This window comes from Cervus canadensis, chromosome 13 (assembly GCF_019320065.1).
Source record: "Cervus canadensis isolate Bull #8, Minnesota chromosome 13, ASM1932006v1, whole genome shotgun sequence".
Taxonomy (NCBI): Eukaryota; Metazoa; Chordata; class Mammalia; order Artiodactyla; family Cervidae; genus Cervus; species Cervus canadensis.
In genome coordinates, this window is record NC_057398.1 from 32,218,994 (window position 1) to 32,244,292 (window position 25,299).

At 46.6% G+C, this 25,299-nt stretch overlaps 1 protein-coding gene across 11 annotated transcripts in view; it reads right to left on the reverse strand.

Annotated features, from left to right (window-relative positions):
* NPHP4 (nephrocystin 4) overlaps positions 1-25,299 on the reverse strand; it is a 138,143-nt gene that overhangs the window by 22,652 nt on the left and 90,192 nt on the right. For all 11 annotated transcript variants that reach the window (XM_043485062.1, XM_043485067.1, XM_043485066.1 and 8 more), the window contains 2 exons: positions 4,491-4,651; positions 2,057-2,237 (listed from right to left, as the gene is read on the reverse strand). In XM_043485062.1, coding sequence (XP_043340997.1) covers positions 2,057-2,237; positions 4,491-4,651 — 342 coding nt within the window. The remainder of the gene's footprint in view (positions 1-2,056; positions 2,238-4,490; positions 4,652-25,299) is intronic.

Here is a 25,299-nt window from a genome sequence, read left to right on the forward strand (position 1 = left end):
CAGTGGTCACACACACAAGCAGGATCCTGGGATAAAAAACTCTGAGATCTCTAAATGATGAAAAGGAAGTGTTGGTCTGCTCAGCTGTGTCCGACTTTTTGTGGCCCCATGGATGTAGCCCGCCAGGCTCCTCTGTCCGTGGCATTCTCCAGGCAAGCATACTGGAGTGCGTAGCCATTCCCTTCTCCAGGGGATCTTCCCAACCCAGGGATCGAATCCAGGTCTCCAGCATTGGCAGGCAGATTCTTTACTGTCTGAGCCACCAGGGTAAAGCAGCAGAAGCGTCTGGCATGAAAGGAGTATTAAATAGCTCGTCTGAGCCGAGAAGCCGCAGAGCACAAGGACAGCCCTCTGCCACAGAAAGGTTCCCAGGGGACCCAGGCGTCATGCCTCGATCCGCAGCCTCACACTTGAACTCGGCTGTGAATGCAGAGGCCCGGGTGCCACCCAGGCGGGTGCTGGCCCCACCTCTGTCCCCTCAAAAGGCCCACACAGCCATCACCGCCTCTGCCAGCCCGCGCCTGCTGCTTGGCTCAGAACAACCAGTTTTATAAAGAAATAAAAGCCATGACACTTTTATTTTTCTTTTTTCAAAAACCGCAGACTGTACAGAGGAAAGCACAGTGCGGCCGCGTCGTACAAGTGGGCTGCGCGCTGCGGCGCTTCGTTATCCATCCCTGCTCGGCGACAGCGCAGCCTCCCAGGCAGGCTGTCTCAGGCTCCTTCCCACCGCCTTATCTCTGTCTTGCAGGCAAAGTATGAAAATGACAATTTAAGATAACATATAATGGAGCTAATCTTTCTTCCGAAGATAAGATTTTAAAACCTGGAGTCACTGCATATTTGTGGGCTGGTGAATTAAATATAAAAATAGCCAACACAATCTCAGAGGCAGAAGAAGGCTTCTAGCAACTCCCCTCCGTCGTGGGCACTTTTGAATAATGTCTGCTCCTCACACGCAGCTCATTTATTTCTCTAGGACCTAATTGAGTTTTGCTGTTTCCATCTTGTCTGTTTTCCGGGCTGCCTTGGATCCGACAGCTGTAAACAAGCGAGCAGAAGCCTCAGACCCGGCTTAATGAGCTCCACGCTGGTTCCCGCTGCTCGGCTCTGGCTCTGGGCACGCGTCGGTGAGGCCCATGGGGCTGCAGGCTCTGAAATCAGGCTGGGCTGTGAGGAATGGAAAATTCCCCAAGAAAGCGACAGAGAGGCTGAAGTCCAGAAGCCTCAATGGCTTGGCGGTGTCCTGCTTTCAGTCCTCCCACGGTCCCCTGGAGGGGATGGAGCAGGCTGGTCACTAGGCCCCGGGGGCTCATGCTGCCCTCTGCCCTGAGGCAAGCACAGGCAGGCCTGCAGGCCTAATGTCCCCTGTCCCATCAGCGGCTTAGTGGAGCCACGAGAATGTCCAGGCAGGACCATGCCAGGGCCAGAGAGGGCTTTCCTCGGGGCCTCTGCCGAGCAAATGTTGGGATACCATCTGACATGAGGTCAAGGTGCTTGACTCTGAAGGAGAGCATCCCTGTGCTCCTCTGTCCCTCTGTCTCCCTGTCCCTCTGTCCCTCTGCTCCTCAGTCCTTCTGCTCCTCTCCCCAAGCTGTGCGTGTGGAGCTTAGGAACAGTTCTCTTGTCTCTCCCCCACAATGAGGCAGTGGTATGAGCTGACCGAGCTCGCTCCTGAAGCCAGGCATCTTATGTGAGAATCATCACGGAGATGTCCCATGCACAGTACCGAAACAGAACCTGGGCAAGACCAAGACAGCGAACAATCCCAAACCCCAACCAGATATCAGGAACACCAAACAATCAGTGCCAGGTAAGGCTCAGTGGTCGAGACAGAGGCTCTGGGATCATGGCAGGCACTCAGTGGACAAGGCTAGACTCAGTGGTCAAGGACAGACTCGATGGTCAAGGGCAGACTCAGTGGTCAAGCTAATGAGAGCTGAATTCCTACCGAGAGCTGCTGCCTATGTGACCACTGTCCTGAGGGGGCTCACGCCCCAAATGGGAAGCAGAGTGGCTACCTGGGAACAACAGCCAAGCTTCTGGGGATTCTTACCCACATTGGCCAAGGTCAAGTGCAGTTGGCCCTTCACCACTGTGTGGACGTCGATGGGCTTGACGCAGCCAAACCTGGTCACGTCTCCACTCACCACCATGGCGTCCTGCTCGTATTCAGTCGCCACAACCTCCAGCTCGTGCGAGACCTGCACGGCTGGCCGCCCTTGGCGAAGGAGGTGCTGCAGAGGAGAAGGGATGGGTCAGAGGGCGGCTGAGGCAGAGGCCATCTGCTTCTGAAAACCCGAGTCCTTGACGTTGAAGACTGATGTCAGGTTTTTAACAAAGTGCATCCTGGTCCACCCACTGAGCAAATACGAGCAGGCCTGGCAGCCCCGCACGGAGCCTCCTCTGCAGGGGAAAGTCGGGAAGTGCACAACAAGGGGGTCCCTGAGGAAGCCCAGTGAGAGCCCCGAGGAGTCTCCACTGGGCCTCCGCGCAGGGAAGGCGGGGGGCATGCCAGGCCTGGTTCGGGAGCACTCCAGAGTGGCTGAAAGATGGGCAGCGGGTCCAAGGAGGGACCACAAGGCAGATGGAGCCAGGTCAGGAGGGTTTCCAGGCCAGACCTAGGCTCAGAGCCAGGCCAGGCAGACCCAGGAAGTACTGGGATATTCTAGAGCCCACTCTTCTCTGCTAATCAAGTTTAACCCCTCAGTCCTCAGCCTGAGCCCAAGGGCAGTGGGGCCGGGTGGGACGGAGGGCTGGGCCCCTCCTCCTGCATGGCCTGGGGAAGGTGACCAGGCCTCTCGACTTCATATAGCAATGGAAGCATGGGGCCAGGTTAAGTTCCTGCTTCTGGAATTCTGGCCCTGTCCCCCCAGCACCCATCTCTGGGGTGGACACACTCAGACCAGATCCCTCCTTAGCAGGTCTGGGGGCTTCCAGATGCATAGACCCTGCTTGCTCAGCAGTGCTTGTCCACATGATGCCAACACAGGCATGGTTCAGGAGTCTCGGTGGCCGGATGGGGTGAAGACTCCTCCAGAGGGACACTGGTCAAGGCAAGAGGTGACACCCAGCTGCCCAGGGAGCAACGATGGCAATTAAAACACAGTACTGCTTCTCACCTCAGAAACTGCAGAGACTTTTTTAAAAGCTAATAACCCATAAAGGGTAGGACGGTAGTAGGTCAGTCCTCCCCACCCAGTGCTCTGCACACACTGCCCCTGGCTCCTTCCACTGCCCTGGGGCCTCACCCCCGCAGGGATGGGCCCTGAGACCCAGGGGGTGGGGGCAGTTACAGCCGGAGTCAGCTGAAAGAGGGAAGAAGGGAGGAAGGAGCAGGTGGCTCTCTGAGGATGGAGAGCACAGGGTCAGAGCCACTGCAAGGGGACATGCAAGTACCAGAGCCATGAGCTCCTCAAGGGGACAGGGCGCTGAGGAGCAAGGGGGGATGGGAGCGGCCCTGCAGGTCTCAGGGACCAGCCATGCAAGGCTCAGATAGGGTAGCCTAGGGGGCTGTGGCCGGAATCCAGAAGGAAAACAGCTGTGGGGCTTCCCTGGTGGCCCAGTAGTTAAGAATCCACCTTGCAAGGCAGGACCCATGGGTTCAATCCCTGGTCCGGGAACTAAGACCCCATATGCAGCAGGGCAACTAAGTCTAAGCACCACAACTCCTGAGCCTGAGCACCACAACCAGACAGACCACACGCCAAAGCGAAGGATCCCATATGCCGGAACTAAGACCTGATCCAGACAAATAAATAGATAAATAATTAAAAAAAAAAACGGGATGAAGGAAAAGTTGGTGAAGGTCAGAGAGATTCCAGAGCCATAGGGATGGCTCTGTATCCTCTTCCACTCCACCCCAGGGCGGAGGGTTGGGGGGCAAGCTCTCATGACGGCACATGGGCAAGTGGATGTGATCCAGGGCCGGGTCTAGAGGCTGCCATGTGACCCCATGCTGACCCTCTGGGGTCCTGGTCACACGACAGGGAAGGTTCGGGGAGAAGCCCCAGAGAAGAAAATTGAATTAACATGTAGATTTCAGTTTTAGCCTATGAGGAGAATAGAAAGCACAGTTAGAAAAAGGATGAGATTCTAATTCTCGTGATTCATGGAACTGAGAACAGGCATCGGGAAACACTTCCCCAGCCCATCACTCACTCATCATGTCCTCCATCCTGAGGGTGCACCTCAATGGGTGGGCCCAGCCCCTGGGGAACAAGGCCGACCCCTTGCTGCTCTCAGGGAGCTGTCATGCTCACCGTCAAGGGAGCAGAGCCAACAGTACCTGCTCAATTGAGGGTCTGATGACGGATGTAACCTAGCGTGATGGAGTTTAGTCTCTGTGAACATCACTTCCTTTGGGGAAGGCAAGGACTCGGCAGTGTCGGAATTTGTGAACCAAGGAGCCAGGCCGACACCCAGCACTGGGCAATGACCAACACCGCCAGGTGACAGACCTTGCAGGAGAGACTGTGGGAAAAACCTACCTTCAGCTGAACGGCAGCAGATCCGACAAGAAGCAGGGAGTCCCCATCCCAGACGTCGATCTGCAGGGTCTGCATGGCCAGGTAGCGGGCAAACCAGCGCTGCTCCCCGGGTCTCAGGAACCCAGGGTCCACCAGGTACTTCCGCTGAAAGCCCGGAGACCCTGTGCAAAGAGGCCCCAAACAGGCCCAACAGTAACTGGAATCATTTATCATCTTTATACACTTGGAGGACTTTCTGCTCTGAGCATGATGAAAAATTTCCACTTCTAGCAGAGCCGTAACTTAATAAATATATTAATCAAAACATTACAAAATACCCAAATTAACAACAGGAAGAGTAGTGTTCAGAAGACTATATTTCTTTCCAATATATGCAATAAGCTACTCCTCAAATAAGACAGATGTGTTTCACCAAGTCCTGGTGAAACAGTCAATGCTGAACAAGGACAGATGCCCTGATGGGGCCAGCCAGGGAGTATGAAACCCGATGCATAGGATTTAGGGAGAAATACCATCTACTTCTTCTGTACAAACTGGGACATTCAGGGACTTTCCTGGTGGTCCATTGCCTAAGATGTCACCTTCCAAAACAGGGGTTGCAGATCTAATCCCTGGTCGGGGAGCTAAGACTCCATATACCTCAGGGCCAAAAAGCCAAAACAGAAGCAATGCTGTAACAAACTCCAAACTTTAAAACATGGTCCACATCAAAATATCTTTTAAAAAAAAAAGAAAAAAAACTAGGACATTCACCAGAGACAGAAGATGTGATAGATAGGTAGAGAGATAGATATACAATGGAATATTACTTGGCCATTAAAAAGAATCAAACAATGCCATTTGCAGCAACATGGATGGACCCAGAGATGATCACACTAAGCAAAGTAAGTCAGAAAGACAAATATGATAGAATTTCATTCATATGCAGAATCTAAAACATGACACAAATGAACCTATCTACAAGACAGAAATAGACTCAGAGACATAGAGAACAGACTTGTGATTGCCAAGGGGGAGAGGAAGTAGAGGAGGAAAGGGCTGGGAGTTTGGGGTTAGCAGATGCAAACTATTATATATAGGATAGGTAAATAACAAGGTCCTACTGTAAAACACAGGGAGCTATATTCAATATCCTGTGATAAACTGTAGTGGAAAAGAATATGAAAAACAATATATATATATATATACGTACAACTGAATGAATATACTTCAAAAAGGTTTTTTAAAAACTGGGATATTCACACACAGGCATGTGCAGAGCTTAAGCTGAAACAGAGCTTAGCACGTGGTGCTGAGCCCACCCCAAGTCACCCCCCAACCCCAACACACCTAGTCCCACAGGAACCCAGGCCTCCCTGGGGTCCCCCTGGTGTCAGGCTTTTCAATATGAGACAGCAGTTGGACTGTGACTCCTGCCTTCCCTTTCCAAAGTGGCATCATCATTAATCCGTGATTGACAAAAATGTCACTGAAATCACCATTAGTTAAAGTGCAGGAAGAGCAACATGGGGGTGAGACAGTCAATTCCTAGGCAGGTTGATAAGAAGTCCAGGGTCCCCAAGGAGGAGAGAGGGGTCTGTGGCTCTCAAGGAGGAGATAGGGGTCTGGAATTCTCAAGGAGGAGGAAAGGACAAACATCTTTTTCCTCTACATTTCTTAGTCTTAGTCACATAAAGTGTTTTTTTTTTCTTTAAGCCCAGAGCTGATGATTACACAACAAACAACTCAGCTTAAACTCTGTACTAAGGGCTTTCCTCATAACTCAATCGGTAAATCATCTGCCTGAAATGCAGAAGACCCAGGTTCAATTCCTGGGTCGGGAAGATCCCCTGGAGAAGGAAATGGCAACCCACTCCAGTATTCTTGCCTGGAGAATCCCATGGACAGAGAAGCCTGGCGGGCTACAGTCCATGGGGACCCAAGAGTTGGACACAACTCAACAACTAAACCACCACCACCAAGGATTATATGACAACAATGAATCCTGCTTGAGGACAGTTTCTCCTTCTTGAAAACCTTCTGACTAATCCTGTTATCTTAAAATGTATACTTTGGGAGTGGGTCTGGTAAGATCTTTCTATTGTTAGTTCTAATCCTGTCATCTTAAAATGTAAATTGTGGGAGTGGGTCTAGTAATATCTTTACAACCTTGAGACATTCTTTTGATTTATTGCAATAACCAATTTAAAAAGTACATAGCTCCCTTCCTAAGAATAGTAAGTGGGAGCACTCTCTGTCCCCCTTCTGATGTCTTGTCAGAAGCCTTCTCTGTCCCTTTTTCACTTTAATAAAACTCTGCTACACAAAAGCTCTTGGGTGATCACGTCTGGTCCCTGGTCCCGAAGCTAAATCTTCTTTGGAGATCACAAATCTGACATTGTTCACCCATAAGCTATCAAGGGAAACATACTGAATACAGCAGTTCTTCCCTTTCCATCAACCATATAACAGTATTTTAAAAGCAGTCCATATAATCAAAGCTATGGTTTTTCCAGTAGTCATGTATGATGTGAGAGTCAGACCATAAAGAAGGCTGAGCACCAAAGAATTGATGCTTTCAAATTGTGGTGTTGGAGAAGACTTTTGAGAGTCCCTTGGACAGCAATGAGATTAAACCAATTCAAAAGGAAATCAAACCTGAATATTCATTGGAAGGACTGTTACTGAAGCTGAAGCTCCAATATTTTGGCCACCCTGATGCAAAGAACAGACTCACTGTTAAAGACCTTGATGCTGGGAAAGATTGAGGGCAAGAAGAGAAGGGGGAGGCAGAGGATGAGATGGTTAGATATCACCAACTTAATGGACATGAATTTGAGCAAACTCCAGGAGATAGTGAAGGACTGGGGAGGCTTGACAGGCTGCAGTCCATGGGGTCGCAAAGAGTCAGACATGACTCAGCAACTGAACAACAACAAAAGCTGGGGAGGAAGGCAAATGTTCACTCAGCAGCCTGAGTTACCAGGCCAGGCTTAGCCCCTCACCCCTGCAGCCACCTCAGCCCATTGGCACCCACATAGCGCCCCCTCCACTCTCCTCAAGGCCAGGACAGTGGGAGCAGTGAAGCAGGTCAGGACAGTACCCACCGGGCGTTAAGGGGGAATAGGGGGTGGTCCTGGTGGGCCCAGGGAACACAAAGAAAGGTCCAGACACATGCTGACTCCAGCCAGAAGCACCCCCGCCCCCCCCCCACGCCAAGGCAGTGCTGTGTAGCAGGACAGAGGCCATGGGAGGGGCTTGGAATGATGTCATATGTGGCAGGCCAGGCCCCAGTGTCCCATCTCCAGTGACCAGAGCAACTCACCAGGCCAGTGGAGGTCAAGGACCCTGCTGCCCTGCCCCAGCCCCACCAGCCAGCTCCAAGAGCTAAGCAGCCTAGGCATCTGGTCAGTCTCACGACACCCACCCTGAGGCTGCTCATCCAGGTGCCCTGGGGACTGGAAAGAGGACCAGGCAACGTGGAAGGTCAAGTTCACAGCACCGGGTAGCACCCACCTGCTGGGCCCCTGGGCTACAGAGAAGGAGTATCGGAAGCACTGACCCCTACACTGGTCAGACTGCTAACTCCAGGACACGAATTGTGTGGGCTGACCTCCCAAATGACACCACAGACACCCTTCCCGGGGGGCCCTCTACACTGACCTCCAACACCCCCAGCCCCACTGACCCTTCACCCAGACTTGCACTTGTGCCTGAATGCAGCCCATCCCAGCTGGACCCTGCATCTTCTTCCTCAGCCAGATCCTCCTTGCGTCAACCCAAGCTGCCACCGGGCACCGTATCCTCCCAACACCCCTGCTGGGCTCCATCATCACCACATCCCTTCGGGAGACAGGTGCTCTCAACACAACAATGAATTCACACGCAGTACATGCCCCAGGCCCCGTGTGGGGTCATGTGAGGGGACAGGATGGACAGGCCCCTGCCTTGATGGGGCTCATGGTCTCAGGGGACACACCGAGCCCAGAGCTGACAGTGTGCTGAGCATCACACACGGGAGCCATCCTTGTCTGGGGGCAGCCCAAGGCCCCTTGTGCTGGATCCTCCCAACTCCTCCCCACTGTAGGCTTGGACCCCTTCACTCCTGTCCAGTTCAGACAACTGGCTCCTTGGTGGCCTTCCCTGAGGCCCAAGCTCCCCACAGTCCATCCCATGGCAGTGCCAAAGCACCCATTAAAGAACCCTGCATCATCTCCATCCCACTCAAAAGTCTGCAGGGAAGCTGACCACTGACTCCCAGGGGCAGTGGCACTTCAGGCTCCCCGGCTTAGCTCCCTCAGTCTGTCACAAGCACCATGCCCCAGCCCAGGTGGGATCCTGGCTGCACCTTCAAGACTTTATATCCCGAGAACCAAAGAATTACAGTAAATGAATTAAGCAACAAATAACAATAGAGAACACCTCCAAAACAGAAGCAAGAAAGTAATATAAAGATAAATGCAAAATTTAATTGATTAGAAAATAAGAAAAGAGAAGAATCTGTTTGAGGTACAGTTACATGTCTTCAGAAGACAGGGAAGCCAAAATAAGAGATTGGAAAGACATCTCCATTCCTGGGGAAGGTCAGCTCCCATCCTGTGAGGGCAGTTATCCCCACCGTTCATCTGTGAATGCTCCAGAACTCCAGTGAGGAGTCTAACAAGTTTACATGGGAAACCAAACCAGCAAGAATGTCCAGGAGAACCACGCAAGGAAGAACAACGTAACGCCTCTGATAAACAGTGCGACCTTCATGCGTAGACATTCTAACAGTCTGGTAAATTACAGCTCACAGGCCAACCCACTATGAGCTAAGAATGGCTTTTACAGGACTTTACTGATGGTCCAGTAGTAAAGACTCCGCCTGCCAATGCAGGGGACACGGGTTCAATCCCTGGTACACAAAGATTCCACATGCCGAAGGGCAATGAAGCTCATGAACCACAACTACTGCAGCCTGAGCACCCAGAGCCTGTGCTCCTCAACAAGAGAAGCCACCGCAGTGAGAAGCCCACACACAACAAAGAGGAGTGCCTGCTCATTGCAACTAGAGAAAGCCCACGTGCAGCAACAAAGACCCAACACAGCCAAAAATAAATAAGAAATAAGAATGGCTCTTTTTTAAGTGTTGTGGGAAACAAAAATCAAAATAAGAAGAAAATGATTACACAGAGAGCATATGTAAAGCCAGAAAGTCTAAAATATTTTGTTCTGGCCCTTAAAATAGTTTGCCAACCTCTGGGCTAATGGAACAAGCAAGAGAATCCAAAATGACACCGAATCATTAAAAATTAAAAAATGGTATATGATAAGTGTGGCTCTCAAGTTACTGGGGGAAAAGATAAACCTTTTAATAAATAGTGCCGGATCAATTGGAGAGACATTTGGGAAGAGATAAAGCTGATCCAAATCTGCCATCACACAGGATAAACTGCACAGAGATCAGAAATCTACATGTGAGAAATGAAACCTACATGTCGCAAAAGAAAGCATGCATGAATCTCTTGGAAAGGAGAGAAAGCCCTTGCATCTATGACTCAGGAATCTAGAAGCAACAAAATACTGACGCATTCAACTACAGGCAAGAAACACCTTTACATGGCAAAACCCACCCTAAGCAAAGCAAAAAGACGAACAACAAAGTAGAAATCATATTGGCGATTTATATCACAGGCAACAGGCTAGTCCTCCTAACAGAGTTCCCGAAACAGGACAAAAGAAATGAAAAATCTGGTAGAAAAATGGAACGGAAATTAGCTGCTAATGACAAAAGACATTCAACTTCATTCATCTCACATCAATGAGATTATAAAAATCCTAAAGTGTAGCAACCTGGGACTTTCCTGGGGGTCCAATGGCTAAGACTCTGGGCTCCTAATGCAGGGGGCCTGGGTTCGGTCCCTGGCAGGGGAACTAGGTCCCACAGGCTACAAGTAAGAGTCAACGTGACACAACTAAAGATCCCGCCAGGAGAGAAAGACTGACAATCCTGGGTGCTGCAGCTGAGACCTGATGCAGACAAATAAACATATACTTAAATTTTTTTTAAAGTGTAGCAACCCATTTTGTGGGGGAGGCTAACAGAGAGAAGGTTCAATCCTATAAACCCACTGCCAGCAATCTGGCCCAAAACACACCTTCAGACACAGAAAACCCAGAAACACAGAGCTGCTCATTGCCTCGTTGTCTGAAATAGCAGAACCCTGGAAAGACCGAAACCTCCATCAGTCAGATGATGGTTGAATAAACCACAGAATGTGCACCCAACACAGGACAATGTAGCTGTAAAAACAACGCAGGTGGTTTCCACATGGAGTAGAACTCGGGAGGATGGAAAGTTAACTGAAAAAAATCATGCTGAACACATGTATTTGGTATGCTACTTTTTGAAGAAGGAAAAAGGAAAAATAAAAATATAAATATTTGCTTAAGCCAGAAACTAGAAACCAGGTTACCTCCAGGAGGCTGAGCGGGTGGGGACCATCTAAAGGGACGACGATGGGAGGGAGCTTTGAGTGTAGAGTCAACTATGGTTTTGTGTTTTGAGCCATGTAAATATTCCAACAGATTAAAGCAAAGAAGAAAGCAAGCTGGGAACTCCTCAGCCGTCTAGTGGTCAGGACGCGATACTTTCACTGCCATGGCATGGGTTCGATCTTTGATCAGGGAACTAAGAGCCTCAAATCACATGCCACAGCCAAAAAAATAAAGAAAGGAAGGAAAGAAAGCAAGCATAAAAGTGAAAACAAACTGAAACAGGCAAATCTGATTGAACATCGAATTGGGAACAGCACGTGCTTTTGGCTGCACTAACTCACTCTGCATCCTGTGGGACACAGCCCAGGACCACGGAACTTTCATCAGCCATATACTGCTTGTACTCTCATTAAGAGGAAAGAGATACAAATATAATATTTTAAGGAAAAAACCTCTAAATTTGAATTAGGAATATCAAAGTGAAGTCATGTTTTAATATACGCCTCAACTCTGCCCAAGGAAAGCCCTGGAAGCAGTTGAGATCCAGATCAAAAGCACCTGCGTCATGGCCTCTAGCAAGCACTCACAGTGTGGGCACCAGGCTCCCAGGAGAAACAGGAGACCCAGGGAACGGGAGACTTTTGCTCCAGAAAGTGAGGCCCCAGCCAAGTCCAACCAGAGTGTGTCAACAGACCCAGGCCAACCAGAAGGGTTACCACTGGCCAAATGGGGGGAAATTAGGGCATCAAAAACTAGCAATAATGAATAAATAAACATCCGAGAGATCTGAGTGCTACCCCAAAGACGAAACAAAGAGCCAGACATATAAAACTTCAACTGTCACTACTGGAGTAACTGTTACAGTAACTTCTTACTCTGAAAATCAGAAATTAAAGGAAAAGGATTAAATATTTGTTCTGTCTTTTTTGGAGGATATAGATATAGTTCACCACTGGTTGACGACAGAAAGTCTCTCTTTATAGAAGAATGTCAGCTAATAAAGGGAGACCACATGCTAGCATTAGAAGAATTACCATTTCGAAAGTAAAAGTGTTAGTTGCTTGGTCTTGTCCAACACTTTGTGACCCCACGGACTGTAGCCTACCAGGCTCCTCTATCCATAGAATTCTCCAGGCAAGAATGCTGGAATGGGTAGCCATTCCTTTCTCTAGGGGATCTTCCTGACTCAAGGATCAAACCCAGGTCTCCTGTATTGCAGGCAGATTCTTTACCATCTGAGCCACCAGGTAAACCCTTTGGAAAGTTTCATTAAATAGCTGATTCAGGCACACCACAGCCGAGGATGTTAGCACAGTAGAAAAAGGGGCTGAAGGGGTCAAATATTCACAAGGAACCAAAGAACAGTCCCCAAGAAATCTTCCAAATGCAAATGGAAGTGCCTCCCTCTTCCCACTGGAGACATCTGGGGCGCAGGTGCCCCAAGGAAGTGCTCACATGAGCATCCCCACAGTGACACAGACTGAGATTGGTGCCTTCGATGGGATGCACATGCAGCACGAGACTTCAACAATGACGTGTTCACGCCAAAATCCAAAAAGGGACGGAGCCTTCAGCCCTCACCCAGCCAGTGGACAAGAACTGCTGGGGACAAAGGAGGTCGACAACTGGTGCAGAAACAAGACACACATGGAACATGGGACATTCTACGACTCGCTTGGTCTCTTCAAAAAGGCACCATCATCAGATAAAGAATGCAGGGGACAAGTCTTGATGCAAAGAGACTAAAGAGATGATTGCAAATAATACATGGACCTGGACTGGATGTTGGGCTTCCCTGGTGGCTCAGCTGGTAAAGAATCTGCCTGCAATGTGGGAGACCTGGGTTCAATCCCTGAGTTGGGAAGATCCCTTGGAGAAGGGAAAGGCTACCCACTCCAGTATTCCAGTTTGGAGAATTCCATGGACTGTATATCCACGGGGTCGCAAAGAGTCGGACACGACTGAGTGACTTTCACCTCACTTCACTGAACTGGATGTCAGAGCAAAAAATAGCTATAATGGACATAAGAGGGGAAATGGGAAATTTTGACTATGAAATTCTTATCATCTTTAGAACTGTGTGCACAGAAAAGGGCATCCTTATTTTTAAGTAATGCAGATCACTGTATTTATTTAAAGGTAGTGTCATCATGCCTGCACTTTACTTCCAACTGACTTGGTGTGGCGAGGGAAAGGGAATGAACACATAGATAAAGCACATATTCCCAATCGCACTGATGCAACTTCTGAAGGTGGGGACACAGGATTAGGCCTATTGAAGGAAGCACAGAAAAGAAGGCAGGAAATGGTGGAAGAGTGTCAAAGGGTCCACACTTCCAGCAAGGAAGAGGAGAGCAAGGCGGTGCTAGAGGGTCCAGACACCAGACACCTGACACATGGCCCCCCGGCCATGACAACCCAGGGATAGGAAGATGAACGTGAGTTCTTTAGGACAGAGGATGCTCTTGGCTGACCCGGACTCCAGCCTTCACACTAAGGAAGATCCCACTAGATGAAAACACTGAGAGAAGCAGGTTAGAGAGACAACAGCCTGGACAAGGGGAGTAACAAGCAAAGACAGTCCCATGCATGTGGTGTGGAAGGACAAGGGCCAACGCAGGCAGACAAAATGGCCACAGACTCAGGGGAACCTTCCTGAAAGGAGAGGGGATGGTAGTAAGAGAGGAAACTCCAGAGGCACACTCTACTCGTGAAGAAAAAGGAGAAACAAAAAGAAATTCTTCTCACAACGTAGAACAATGAATAGTGTGGCAGAGGTGGCCGCCAGGCCCACGGGCCCCAGGTTCCACAAGCTATGATTCCTACTGCAGGACCTCAAGAGCCTGCTCAGAGCTGCCCATGAGGGAGCGTGGGAACAACACCATGGGCTCTAGAGACCAGGACACAGACCTAGAGAGGAAGCGGTGCCCTCCATGAGAACAGCAGTCGGGGCTGCCAAGACTGTAAATGTCCAGTCTTTGCCTGGAGACAACAACGTCTCGAATGCTGCTTTCCATAAGCGGGTCCAGCCACCAAGAAAAGGCAGCTGTGTGGCGGAGCTGAGACCGAGGCTTTGTCCCTCTGCCCTCATTCATCCCAAGTCTCCGCTTTCGTCTTTGGCAAAACCAAACTTTGGATCCTAGGAACATCATTTTGCTTAAGACAACTATTCAAGGTTGAGTAATGACTCACTTTTCAAGCTTGGTGGGTACGGAGTCAGTGCTTTTTAAAACCTTTTATGTCCTATTAACTCTCTGGAATCTTTATGAAGGTCACAAACCTCCACCCCCCACCTCACAGGATACACAAAATCAATTCCAGATGGATTCTAGGTGTGAATATTAAAAAAGGCTTCAAGAAGACAACACAGAGGGTATCTTCAAAACTTTGTGCAGACAGACTCATTTTGGAGTGCAGCTTAGGTGTGCTGTGTACTCAGTCATGTCCCCATGGACTTGTGACTCTTGTGACCCCGTGGACTGTAGCATGCCAGGCTTTTCTGTCCATGGACTTTTCCAGGCAAGAATACTGGAGTGGGTTGCCATTTTCTTCTCCAGGGGATCTTTCTGGCACAGGAATTGAACCGATAATTCTTGTGTTTCCTGCATTGACAGGTAGATTCTTTACCACTAGCGCCACCTGGGAAGTCCACAGCTTAGGATATCTATACATTAAGGAAAAGACTGATAAATTGAACTTAATGGAAAACTACAGTTAACCAAAAGACACCATTAACAGAATCAAAGGCAAGGCACAGAGTGGGAGGAGCTTTTTGTAACATCTCAAGAAGGACTGGGATCAGGATATACACATAACACCTACAAACTGAAAAACCGCACAATGAAAAGTGGGCGAAGCACTTCACAAGAGGATCACCCTAAGGCGATAGTGTGTGGAAGGTCATTGGTCATCCAGGAAGCTGCACACAGGGAGACGCCGGCACCCACCAGGACTGTGAAAGAGACTAACAGAATCACACACACTCCACAATCGGAAGGACACAAGTGGTTCAGATGTGGCATCTACTCTAGTGGGTGTGTAAGCTGCTTGGGGAACCCACCGAAGTTAGACCTGTGCTGCCAGAGACCCAGCGACTTCAGTCCCAGACACAGAACAACGTGGATGCACCAAAAGGATGATCTCCAGTACTGGCTGGTACTGGAGAGGGCGTGGAGAAAAGGGGACCCTCATTTACTATTGCTGGGAATGTAACTTGGCGCACCTACTATGAAAGCTCTGTGAAGGTTCCTCAAAAAACTTAAAAATAGAATTACCATATGAACCAGCAGTCCCATTCTTGCGTATTTAACCAAAGAAAATAAAGAAAAAAAAAAAAAACACTAACTCGAAAATATTCTGCAGCCTCATGTTCACTGTAGCATTATTTACAATAGCCAAGATGTGGAAGAAACCTAAGTGTCCATCTGTGGATGAACAGATAAAGAAAATGTGGTGTGGGGACTTCCCTGGTGGTCCAGTGGCTAACAATCCACCTTCCAGTGCAGGGGATGTGGATTCGAGCCCTGGTCAGGGAACTAAGATCTCACAAGCCCAAGCGACACAACTACTGAGCCTATGTGCTCTGTAGCCCACATGGCAACTGGGGAGCAGCCTGTGCACCGCAGTGAAGACCCTGTGTGTTGTAACTAAGACCCGATGCAGCCAAATAAATAAATAAGTGCTTCAAAAGAAAGAAAACATGTTATGTATATATGTGAATTATTATTCAGTCATTAAAAAAGAAGGCAATCTTGTCATTTGCAACAATGTGGATGGATCAGGGGGTTCCCAGGTGGTGCTAGTGGTAAAGAATCCCCCTGCCAATGCAGGAGATGCAAGAGATGCAGGTTAGAGACATACACCATATGATCTCACTTATATGTGAAACCTTAAAAAAAAAAAATCAGGCTTGTTAAATACAGAGAACAGACTAGTAGTTGCAAGAGGTAGGGGCGGAGTAGGTAGGTGAAATGGTTGAAGGAGTCAAAAGGTACAAACTTCCAGGTATAAAATAAGTAACTCATGGGGATGCAATGTACATCCTGGTGACTATACTTAATAACACCATATTGCACATTTGAAAGTTGCTGAGAGAGTATATCATAAAAGGTCTCACACAGGATTAAAAGAATTTTATGATTCATATGTTTGATGATGGATGTTACCTAGACTTGTGCTGGTCATTTTACAATTTTTATAAATGTTCATAGCAGTAGTATTCAAAACAGCCAAAACCTGGAAATGATTCAACAGACTGTGAACAGCAGAATGGGTAAACCCTGTGGAATATTCCAATGATGTATTTCTATACAGCCAAGACCACAGATAAGCTACTGCTACATACAGCAACATGAATGAATCTCAGACATGAGGCTCAGTGAAAGAAGTTAGATTCCAAGGGTACATACAATATGCTCCTCTTTAAGTTCAAAAAATCTAGAATGATAGACCTCAGAACAGCAGCCTCCCTTGTTGCTGCTGTTCAGTCACTAAGTCATGTCTGGCTCTCTGCGAACCCATGGACTGCAGCATGCTAGGCTCTTCTGTCCTTCACTATCCCCAGAGTTTGCTCAGATTCGTGTCCATTGAGTCAGTGATGCCATTCAACCATCTCATCCTCTGCCAACCCCTTCTCCTTTTGCCTTCCATCTTTCCCACTATCAGAGTCTTTTCCAATGAGTCGGCTCTTCACATCAGGTGACCAAAGTATTGGAACTTCAGCACTAAATCTTTCCAATGACTATTCAAGGTGGATTTCCTTTAGGATTGACTGACTTGATCTCCTTGCAGTCCAAGGGACTCTCAAGAGTCTTCTCCAGCATCACAGTTGAAAAGCATCAATTCTTCAGCATTCAGCCTTCTTTATGATACAACTCATATCCTTACATGACTACTGGAAAAACCATAGCTTTGACTAGATGGAACTTTGTTGGCAAAGTAATGTCTTGGGTTTTTAATAAGCTGTCTGGGTTGGTCATAGCTTTTCTTCCAAGGAGCAAGTGTCTTTTAATTTTATGGCTGCAATCACCATCTGCAGTGATTTTGGAGCCCAAAAAAATAATGTCTGTCACTGTTTCCATTTTTCCCCATCTATTTGCCATGAAGTGATGGGACCGGATGCCATGATCTTTGTTTTTTGAATGTTGAGTTTTAAACCAACTTTTTCACTCTCTTTCACTTTCATCAAGAGGTTCTTTAGTTCCTCTCCGCTTTCTGCCATAAGGGTGGTGTCATCTGCGTATCTGAGGTTATAGATATTTCTCCCAGCGATCTTAATTCCAGCTTGTGCTTCATCGAGCCCTGCATTTCACATGAGGTACTCTGCATAGAAGTCAAATAAGCAGGGTGACAATATACAGCCTTGAGGTACTCCTTTCCCAATTTGGAACCAGTTGTTGTTCCATGTCCATTTCTAACTGTTGCTTCTTGACCTGCATACAGGTTTCTCAGGAGGCAGGTCAGGTGATCTGGTATTCTCATCTCTTGAAGAATTTTCCAGTTTGTTGTGATCCACATAGTCAAAGGCTTTGGTATAACCAATAAAGCAGAAATAGATGTTGTTCTGGAATTCTCTTGCTTTTTCGATGATCCAACAGATGCTGGCAATTTGATCTCTGGTTCCTCTGCCTTTTCTAAATCCAGCTTGAACATCTGGAAGTTCACAGTTCACGAACTGTTGAAGCCTCACTTGGAGAATTTTGAGAATTACTTTGCTAGCGTGTGAGATAAGTGTAATTGTGCCGTAGTTTGAACATTCTTTGGCATTGCCTTTCTTAGGGACTGGAATGAAAACTGACCTTTTCAGTCCTGTGGCCACTGTTGAGTTTTCCAAATTTGCTGGCATACTGAGTGCAGCACTTTCACAACATCATCTTTTAGGATATGAAATAGCTCAACTGGAATTCTATCACCTCCACTAGCTTTGTTCATAGTGATGATTCCTAAGACTTACTTGACTTCGCATTCCAGGATGTCTGGCTCTAGGCGAGTGATCACACCATCGTGGTTATGTGGGTCAGGAAGATCTTTTTTGTATAGTTCTTCTGTGTATTCTTGCCACCTCTTAATATCTTCTGTTTCTGTTAGGTCCATCCCGTTTCTGTCTTTTATTGTGCCCATCTTTGCATGAAATGTTCCCTTGGTACCTTTAATTTTCTTGAAGAGATCTCTAGTCTTTCTCATTCTATTGCTTTCCTCTATTTCTTTGCATTGATCACTGAGGAGGGCTTTCTTATCTCTCCTTGCTATTATGTGGAACTGCATTCAAATGGGTATATCTTTCCTTTTCTCCTTTGCCTTTCTCTTCTCTTCTTTTCTTATCTCAGCTAAATGTAAGGCCTCCTCAGACAACCATATTGACTTTTGCATTTCTTTTTCTTGGGGATGGTCTTGATCACTGCCTCCTGTACAATGTCAAGAACCTCCATCCATAGTTCTTCAGGCACTCTATCAGATCTAATCCCTTGAATCTATTTGTCACTTCTACTGTATAATTGTAAGGGATTTGATTTAGGTCATACCCAAATGGTCTAGTGGTTTTCCCTACTTTCTTCAATTTAAGTCTGAATTTGGCAATGAATTCACGTTCTGAGCCAAAGTCAGTTCCTGGTCTTGTTTTTGCTGACTCTATAGAGTTTATCCATCTTTGGCTGCAAAGAATACGATCAATCTGATTTCAGCATTGACCATCTGGGGATGTCCATTTGCAGAGTAATCTCTTGTGTTGTTGGAAGAGGGTGTTTGCTATGACCAGTGCATTCTCTTGGCAAAACTGTTAGCCTTTGACCTACTTCATTTTGTACTCCAAGGCCAAATTTCCCTGTTACTTCAGGTATCTCTTGACTTCCTACTTGGAGAAGGAAATGGCAAACCACTTCAGTATTCTTGCCTTGAGAACCCCATGAACAGTATGAAAAGACAAAAAAAATAGGACACTGAAAGATGAACTCCCCAGGTTGGTAGGTGCCCAATATGCTACTGGAGATCAGTGGAGAAATAACTCCAGAAAGAGTGAGGAGATGGAGCCAAAGCAAAAACAACATCCAGTTGTGGATGTGACAGATGAGGGAAGTAAAGTCTGATGCTGTAAAGAGCAATATTGCATAGGAACCTGGAATGTTAGATTCATGAATCAAGTCAAATTGGAAGGGTCAGATAAGAGATGGCAAGAGTGAACATCGACATTTTAGGACTCAGTAAACTAAAATAGACAAAAATGGGTGAATTTAACTCAGATGACCATGATATCTACTACTGTGGGCAGGAATCCCTTAGAAGAAATGGAATAGCCATCCTAGTCAACAAGAGTCCAAAATTCAGTACTTGGATGCAATCTCAAATATGACCAAATGATCTCTGTTCGTTTCCAAGGCAAACCATGCAATATCACAGTAATCCAAGTCTATGCCCCAACCAGTAATGCTGAAGAAGCTGAAGTTGAATGGTTTTATGAAGACCTACAAGACCTCTAGAACTAACACCCAAAAAAGATGTCCTTTTCATTATAGGGGACTGGAATGCAAAAGTAGGAAAGAACTCTTAAGACACAACAAATAAGAAAACCCAAAAAATGGGCTAAAGATCTAAACAGACATCTCGCCAAAGAAGATATACAGATAGCAAGTAAGTAGATCATCGTGAGGGAATCATAATGAAAATAACGAGCTACCCTACGTGGGCTTCCTGGGTGGCTCAGTGGTAAAGAATCCACCTGTCGATGCAGGAGACCAGGGTTCGATCCCTGGGTCAGGAAGACCCCCTGGAGGAGGAAATGGCAACCCACTCCAGTATTCTTGCCTGGAGTATTCCACAGACAGAAGAGTCTGGTGAGGTCACAAAGAGTGGGATACAACTGAGTGACTAAACAACAACCACAACCATGACACACCTACTCGGACAGCCCGAATCCAGGGTACCGACGACGTCAAAGGTTGGCAAGGCTGTGAAGCACCAGGAACTCTCACTCGCTGCTGATGAGAATGCAACATGGTGCGGCCACATGGAAGACAGCTGGGCAGTTTCTCTCAAAACTCAACCTACTTTTACTATGTGTGTGTGTTAGTGGCTCAGTTGTGTCCGACTCTTTGTGACCCCACAGACCATAGCCCACCAGGCTCCTCTGTCCATGGAACTTTCCAGGCAAGAATACTGGAATGGGTGGCCATTCCCTTCTCCAGGGAATCTTCCCAACCCAGGGATCGAACCCAGGTCTCCCACACTGCAGGCAGATTCTTTAACGTCTGAGCCACAAGGGAAGCCCATATGATGCATCAATTGGGCTCCAAGGTATTTACCCAAATGAGCTGAAAATGTTTGTCCACACAAAATCCTGAACAAAAATGTTTACAGTAAGTCACTTGAACCTTGAAGTTGAAACCTTCAAAAATGTGAACGTGCGTCCCATCTACTTCAGGCGTGAATGAAACTGCAGCTTGCCCTCTGTCTCCTACTGCTGATGCTCCTGCAACTCTGCTGTCTCCCACCTCCTCTCCCTCCTCCAGTCAGTAACTCTTCTTGACTGTTCATTCGATGCCAGCCCATGTGCCAACTGTTGTGCTGTACTATTGTACTGTGTTGTAGGTTTAAAATGTCTTGATTTTTTCATATTTGTTTTTTATGTATTAATTGTGTGAAAAGCATTATAAACCTATTACAGTAGAGTACTGTACAGCCGATTGTGTTGGTTGGGTATCTAGGATAATTCTGTTGGACTTAAAATGCGGTCTCAGAATGGAACTTGTTTGTATTTTGTATATAGGGGATTCACTGTATAGCAATTTTGTCCATAATTGTCAAAAACTAGAAGCAACCAAGGCACCTTTCAGTAGATGAATGGATAAATAAACTGAGGTACATCCAGACGACAGAGTATTATTCAGTGCTGAAAATAAATGAGCTATCAAGCCACAAAAAGACATGGAAGAACCTTAAATGTGTATTACTTAGCAAAAGAAGCCATCTGAAAAAGTATATGCTATACAGTTTCACCTGTATGATATCCTGAAAAAGGCACAACTATGGAGACAATAAAAGGATCAGGAGCAGACAGGGTGGAGCACCCTGGAGGTTTCAGGCAGTGAAATTACCCTGGTTGGTATGGTAACAGTGGATATATACATTTGTCAAAATCCATAGAATGTACAACATCAAGAGTAAACCTTAAGGTAAACTATGAGCTTCAGTTAGCAACAGTGTATCAATATTGGTTCATCAATTATAACAAAGGTACCACATTAATGTAAGATGTTACTAATGGGGGAGCCTATGGGGCAGGCTCAGGATCATTTCATGGCAATAGATGGGGAAACAATGGAAACAGTGACAGATTTCATTTTGGGGGGCTCCAAAATCACTGCAGATGGTGACTGCAGCCATGAAATTAAAAGACACTTGCTCCTTGGAAGAAAAACTATGACCAACCTAGACAGCATGTTAAAAAGCAGAGACACTACAAAAGCTGACAAAGGTCCATCTAGTCAAAGCTATGATTTTTCCAGTAGTCATGTACAGATGTGAGAGATGGACCATAAAGAAAGCTGAGCGCCAAAAAAATAATGCTTTGAACTGTGGTGTTGGAGAAGACTGAAGAGAGTCCCTTGGACTGCAAGGAGATGAAACCAGTCAATCCTAAAGGAAATCAGTCCTGAATATTCATTGAAAGGACTGATGCTGAAGCTGAAATTCCAATACTTTGGCCACCTGAAGTAAAGAACAGACTCATTGGAAAAGACCCTGATTCTGGGAAAGACTGAAGGCAAGAGAAGGGGACGACAGAGGATGAGATGGTTCGATGGCATTATCAACTCGATGAACATGAGTTTGAGCAAGCTTCGGGAGTTGGTGATGAACAGGGAAGCCTGGCGTGCTGCAGTCCATGGGGTTGCAAAGAGTCAGACACAACTGGGCAACTGAACTAAACTGAACCGATGGGGACAGGAAGTATAAGGGGAATCCTGACTATCTGCTCATTTTCTCTATAAATCTAAAACTGCTCTGACAAATAAAATCTATCAATTTTATAAAATCCATGGAACAGTGCACTTTGTTGTAGGCATGCTATATTAGGTTGGCCAAAAAGTGTCATAGCTTTTTCCATAATATCTGGTGGAAAAAATCTGAACAAACTCTTGGACCAACCTAATATTTCAACAACAAAAGAAAACATGTCTTAAGTGAGGGCCATGAAAGCACTGGTGTTGAACCAATCCAACTTCTGAAGCCTTGAGGGACATCCACAGAGGACCCCTGAGTTTAAGCTGCTGAAGGAAGAAGCCCAGATCTGCCTAGTCAGAGGCATCTTTTGCCAAGACTCAGCTGTGTAAGAAACTGTAAAGCCTTTCTGGACTTTAAGATTAATTTTAGGCTTTGAATTTTAATTCACCCTGACAAGGAAAATTTGATTTTGGAGTTTAATTTCTTTGGACTTCCACTTGCAGGGAAATTTAATTTTTGGACTAATTTCTCTCTGGGCAATTCCTAATGGAAAGGGGTTTATAGTCAAATCAGGAGCACCTCTAAGTGGTTGGCCTTTTTTATTGAATTATCTTCAGGCTATCATTTAACCTCACAGCAGAACCTCTGATGAGCTAAACTGGATCAAGGGACTGGACAGAACTTAGAATGGGAAATAGGGAATAAATTCTCAGCAATGGGTGCAGAGGAGTCTTGAAATCTATGCATTATTCTGGTCCAATTCAAAGCCTTCTGAGGATATAAGCTATAAACTATCCACCACCTGGTCCTGGAGGACGGACAAAGGAAAGATGGTTGGTTTGGGAGAAGTGGTCCCAGGGAGGCTGGGAAACCTCCCCAAGATGACTAGTCCCACAAGGAAGGCCACACCCCCACTGACCATACCCTCAATGGTTAAGCCATTGAGGCTTAAGGGGGTAGAGAGAACAAAATGCAAAAGGTTGCAGGAGCCCATCCTTCCCCAGCCCCACCTCTCCACAGAGGGGCCTCCTGTGCCCACCCTCTGCCCAGCACATGCCCCTCCCCAGGGCAAAATTAGCTCATGGGCTACTGGGTTTGGCAGAAAGAACAGGGCCCGAGCTGCTGACCCTTTCCCCTGCCTATTCTTTTCAGATTTATCCACAGGAAGAGAGGATGCTGTGGTCCACAGGCAAACAGGGGTGGCAGCTCTGCCCAAGGATCAAGGCTGACTGTGGCTGCCAGCCTGACCTCTGCCTGCCTCTCACCTGATGGGGGCTCAGAAAGCCTGACTTTCAGACTTAGCCCCACACCCACGCCTGCTCTGCTGCTCCCCACTGATGCTGACCTTGGGCAAGGGAACAGAGCATCACCTGTGTGCCCATGAGCCCTAGCACCTAACAATCTGGCTGATCCTTCGCACTGCTTCTTTGTTTTCCAACCATTTATACTCATTTTTAAATTTTTTTCCTTCTACTTTTATTCGGTTTGTTCTGTTTTTCTTTTTTTTTTTTTTTCACCAGACTTCCTGAACTGAACAATTCAGTTCAGTCGCTCAGTCATGTCTGACTCTTTGCGACCCCATGGACTGCAGCACACCAGGCTTCCCTGTCCATCACCAACTCCTGGAGCTGGCTCAGACTCATGACCATCGAGTCGGTGATACCATCCAACCATCTCTTCCTCTGTCATCCCCTTCTCCTCCCACCTTCAATCTTTCCCAGCATCAGGGTCTTTTCCAATGAGTCACTTCTTCAAATCAGGTGGCCAAAGTATTGGAATTTCAGCTTCAGCATCAGTCCTTCCGATGAATATTCAGGACTGATTTCCTTTAGGACTGACTGGTTTGATCTCCTTGCAGTCCAAGAACTCCAAGCATCAATTCTTTGGTGCTCAGCTTTCTTTGTAGTCCAACCCTCACATCCATACATGACTACTGGAAAAACCATAGCTTTGACTAGATGGAACTTTGTTGGCAAAGTAATGTCTCTGCTTTTTAATATGCTGTCTAGGTTGATCATAGCTTTTCTTCCAAGGAGCAAATGTCTTTTAATTTCAAGGCTGTAGTCACCATCTGCAGTGATTTTGTCTGCAGAGAAAGATTTTGTCTGCAAGAAAATAAAGTCTCTCACTGTTCCCATTGTTTCCCCATCTATTTGCCATGAAGTGATGGGACCGGATGCCATGATCTTTGTTTTTTGAATGTTGAGTTTTAAACCAACTTTTTCACTCTCCTCTTTCACTTTCATCAAGAGGCCCTTTAGTTCCTCTTTGTTTTCTGCCATAAGGGTAATATCGTCTGTGTATTTCAGGTTATTGATATTTCTCCCAGCAATCTTAATTCCAGCTTGTGCTTCATCGAGCCCTGCATTTCACACTGGGGTACTCTGCATAGAAGTCAAATAAGCAGGGTGACAATATACAGCCTTGAGGTACTCCTTTCCCAATTTGGAACCAGTTGTTGTTCCATGTCCATTTCTAACTGTTGCTTCTTGACCTGCATACAGGTTTCTCAGGAGGCAGGTCAGGTGATCTGGTATTCTCATCTCTTGAAGAATTTTCCAGTTTGTTGTGATCCACACAGTCAAAGGCTTTGGTATAACCAATAAAGCAGAAATAGATGTTTTTCTGGAATTCTCTTGCTTTTTCGATGATCCAACAGATGCTGGCAATTTGATCTCTGGTTCCTCTGCCTTTTCTAAATCCAGCTTGAACATCTGGAAGTTCATGGTTCATGTACTATGGAAGCCTCGCTGGAGAATTTTGAGCATTACTTTGCTAGCATGTGAGATGAGTGCAATTGTGCTGCAGTTTGAACATACTTTGGCATTGCCTTTCTTAGGGACTGGAATGAAAACTGACCTTTTCAGTCCTGTGGCCACTGTTGAGTTTTCCAAATTTGCTGGCATATTGAGTGCAGCACTTTCACAACATCATCTTTTAGGATTTGAAACAGCTCAACTGGAATTCCATCACCTCCACTAGCTTTGTTCATAGTGATGCTTCCTAAGGCCCAGTTGACTTTGCATTTCACGATGTCTGGCTCTAGGCAAGTGATCACACCATCATGGTTATCTGGGTCAGGAAGATCTTTTTTGTATAGTTCTTCTGTGTATTCTTGCCACCTCTTAATATCTTCTGTTTCTGTTAGGTCCATCCCGTTTCTGTCTTTTATTGTGCCCATCTTTGCATGAAATGTTCCCTTGGTACCTTTAATTTTCTTGAAGAGATCTCTAGTCTTTCCCATTCTATTGCCTTCCTCTATTTCTTTGCATTGATCACTGAGGAAGGCTTTCTTATCTCTCCTTGCTATTCTGTGGAACACTGCATTCAAACGGGTATATATTTCCTTTTCTCCTTTGCTTTTTGCTTTTCTTTTCTCAGCTATCTCTAAGGCCTCCTCAGACAACCATTTTGTCTTTTC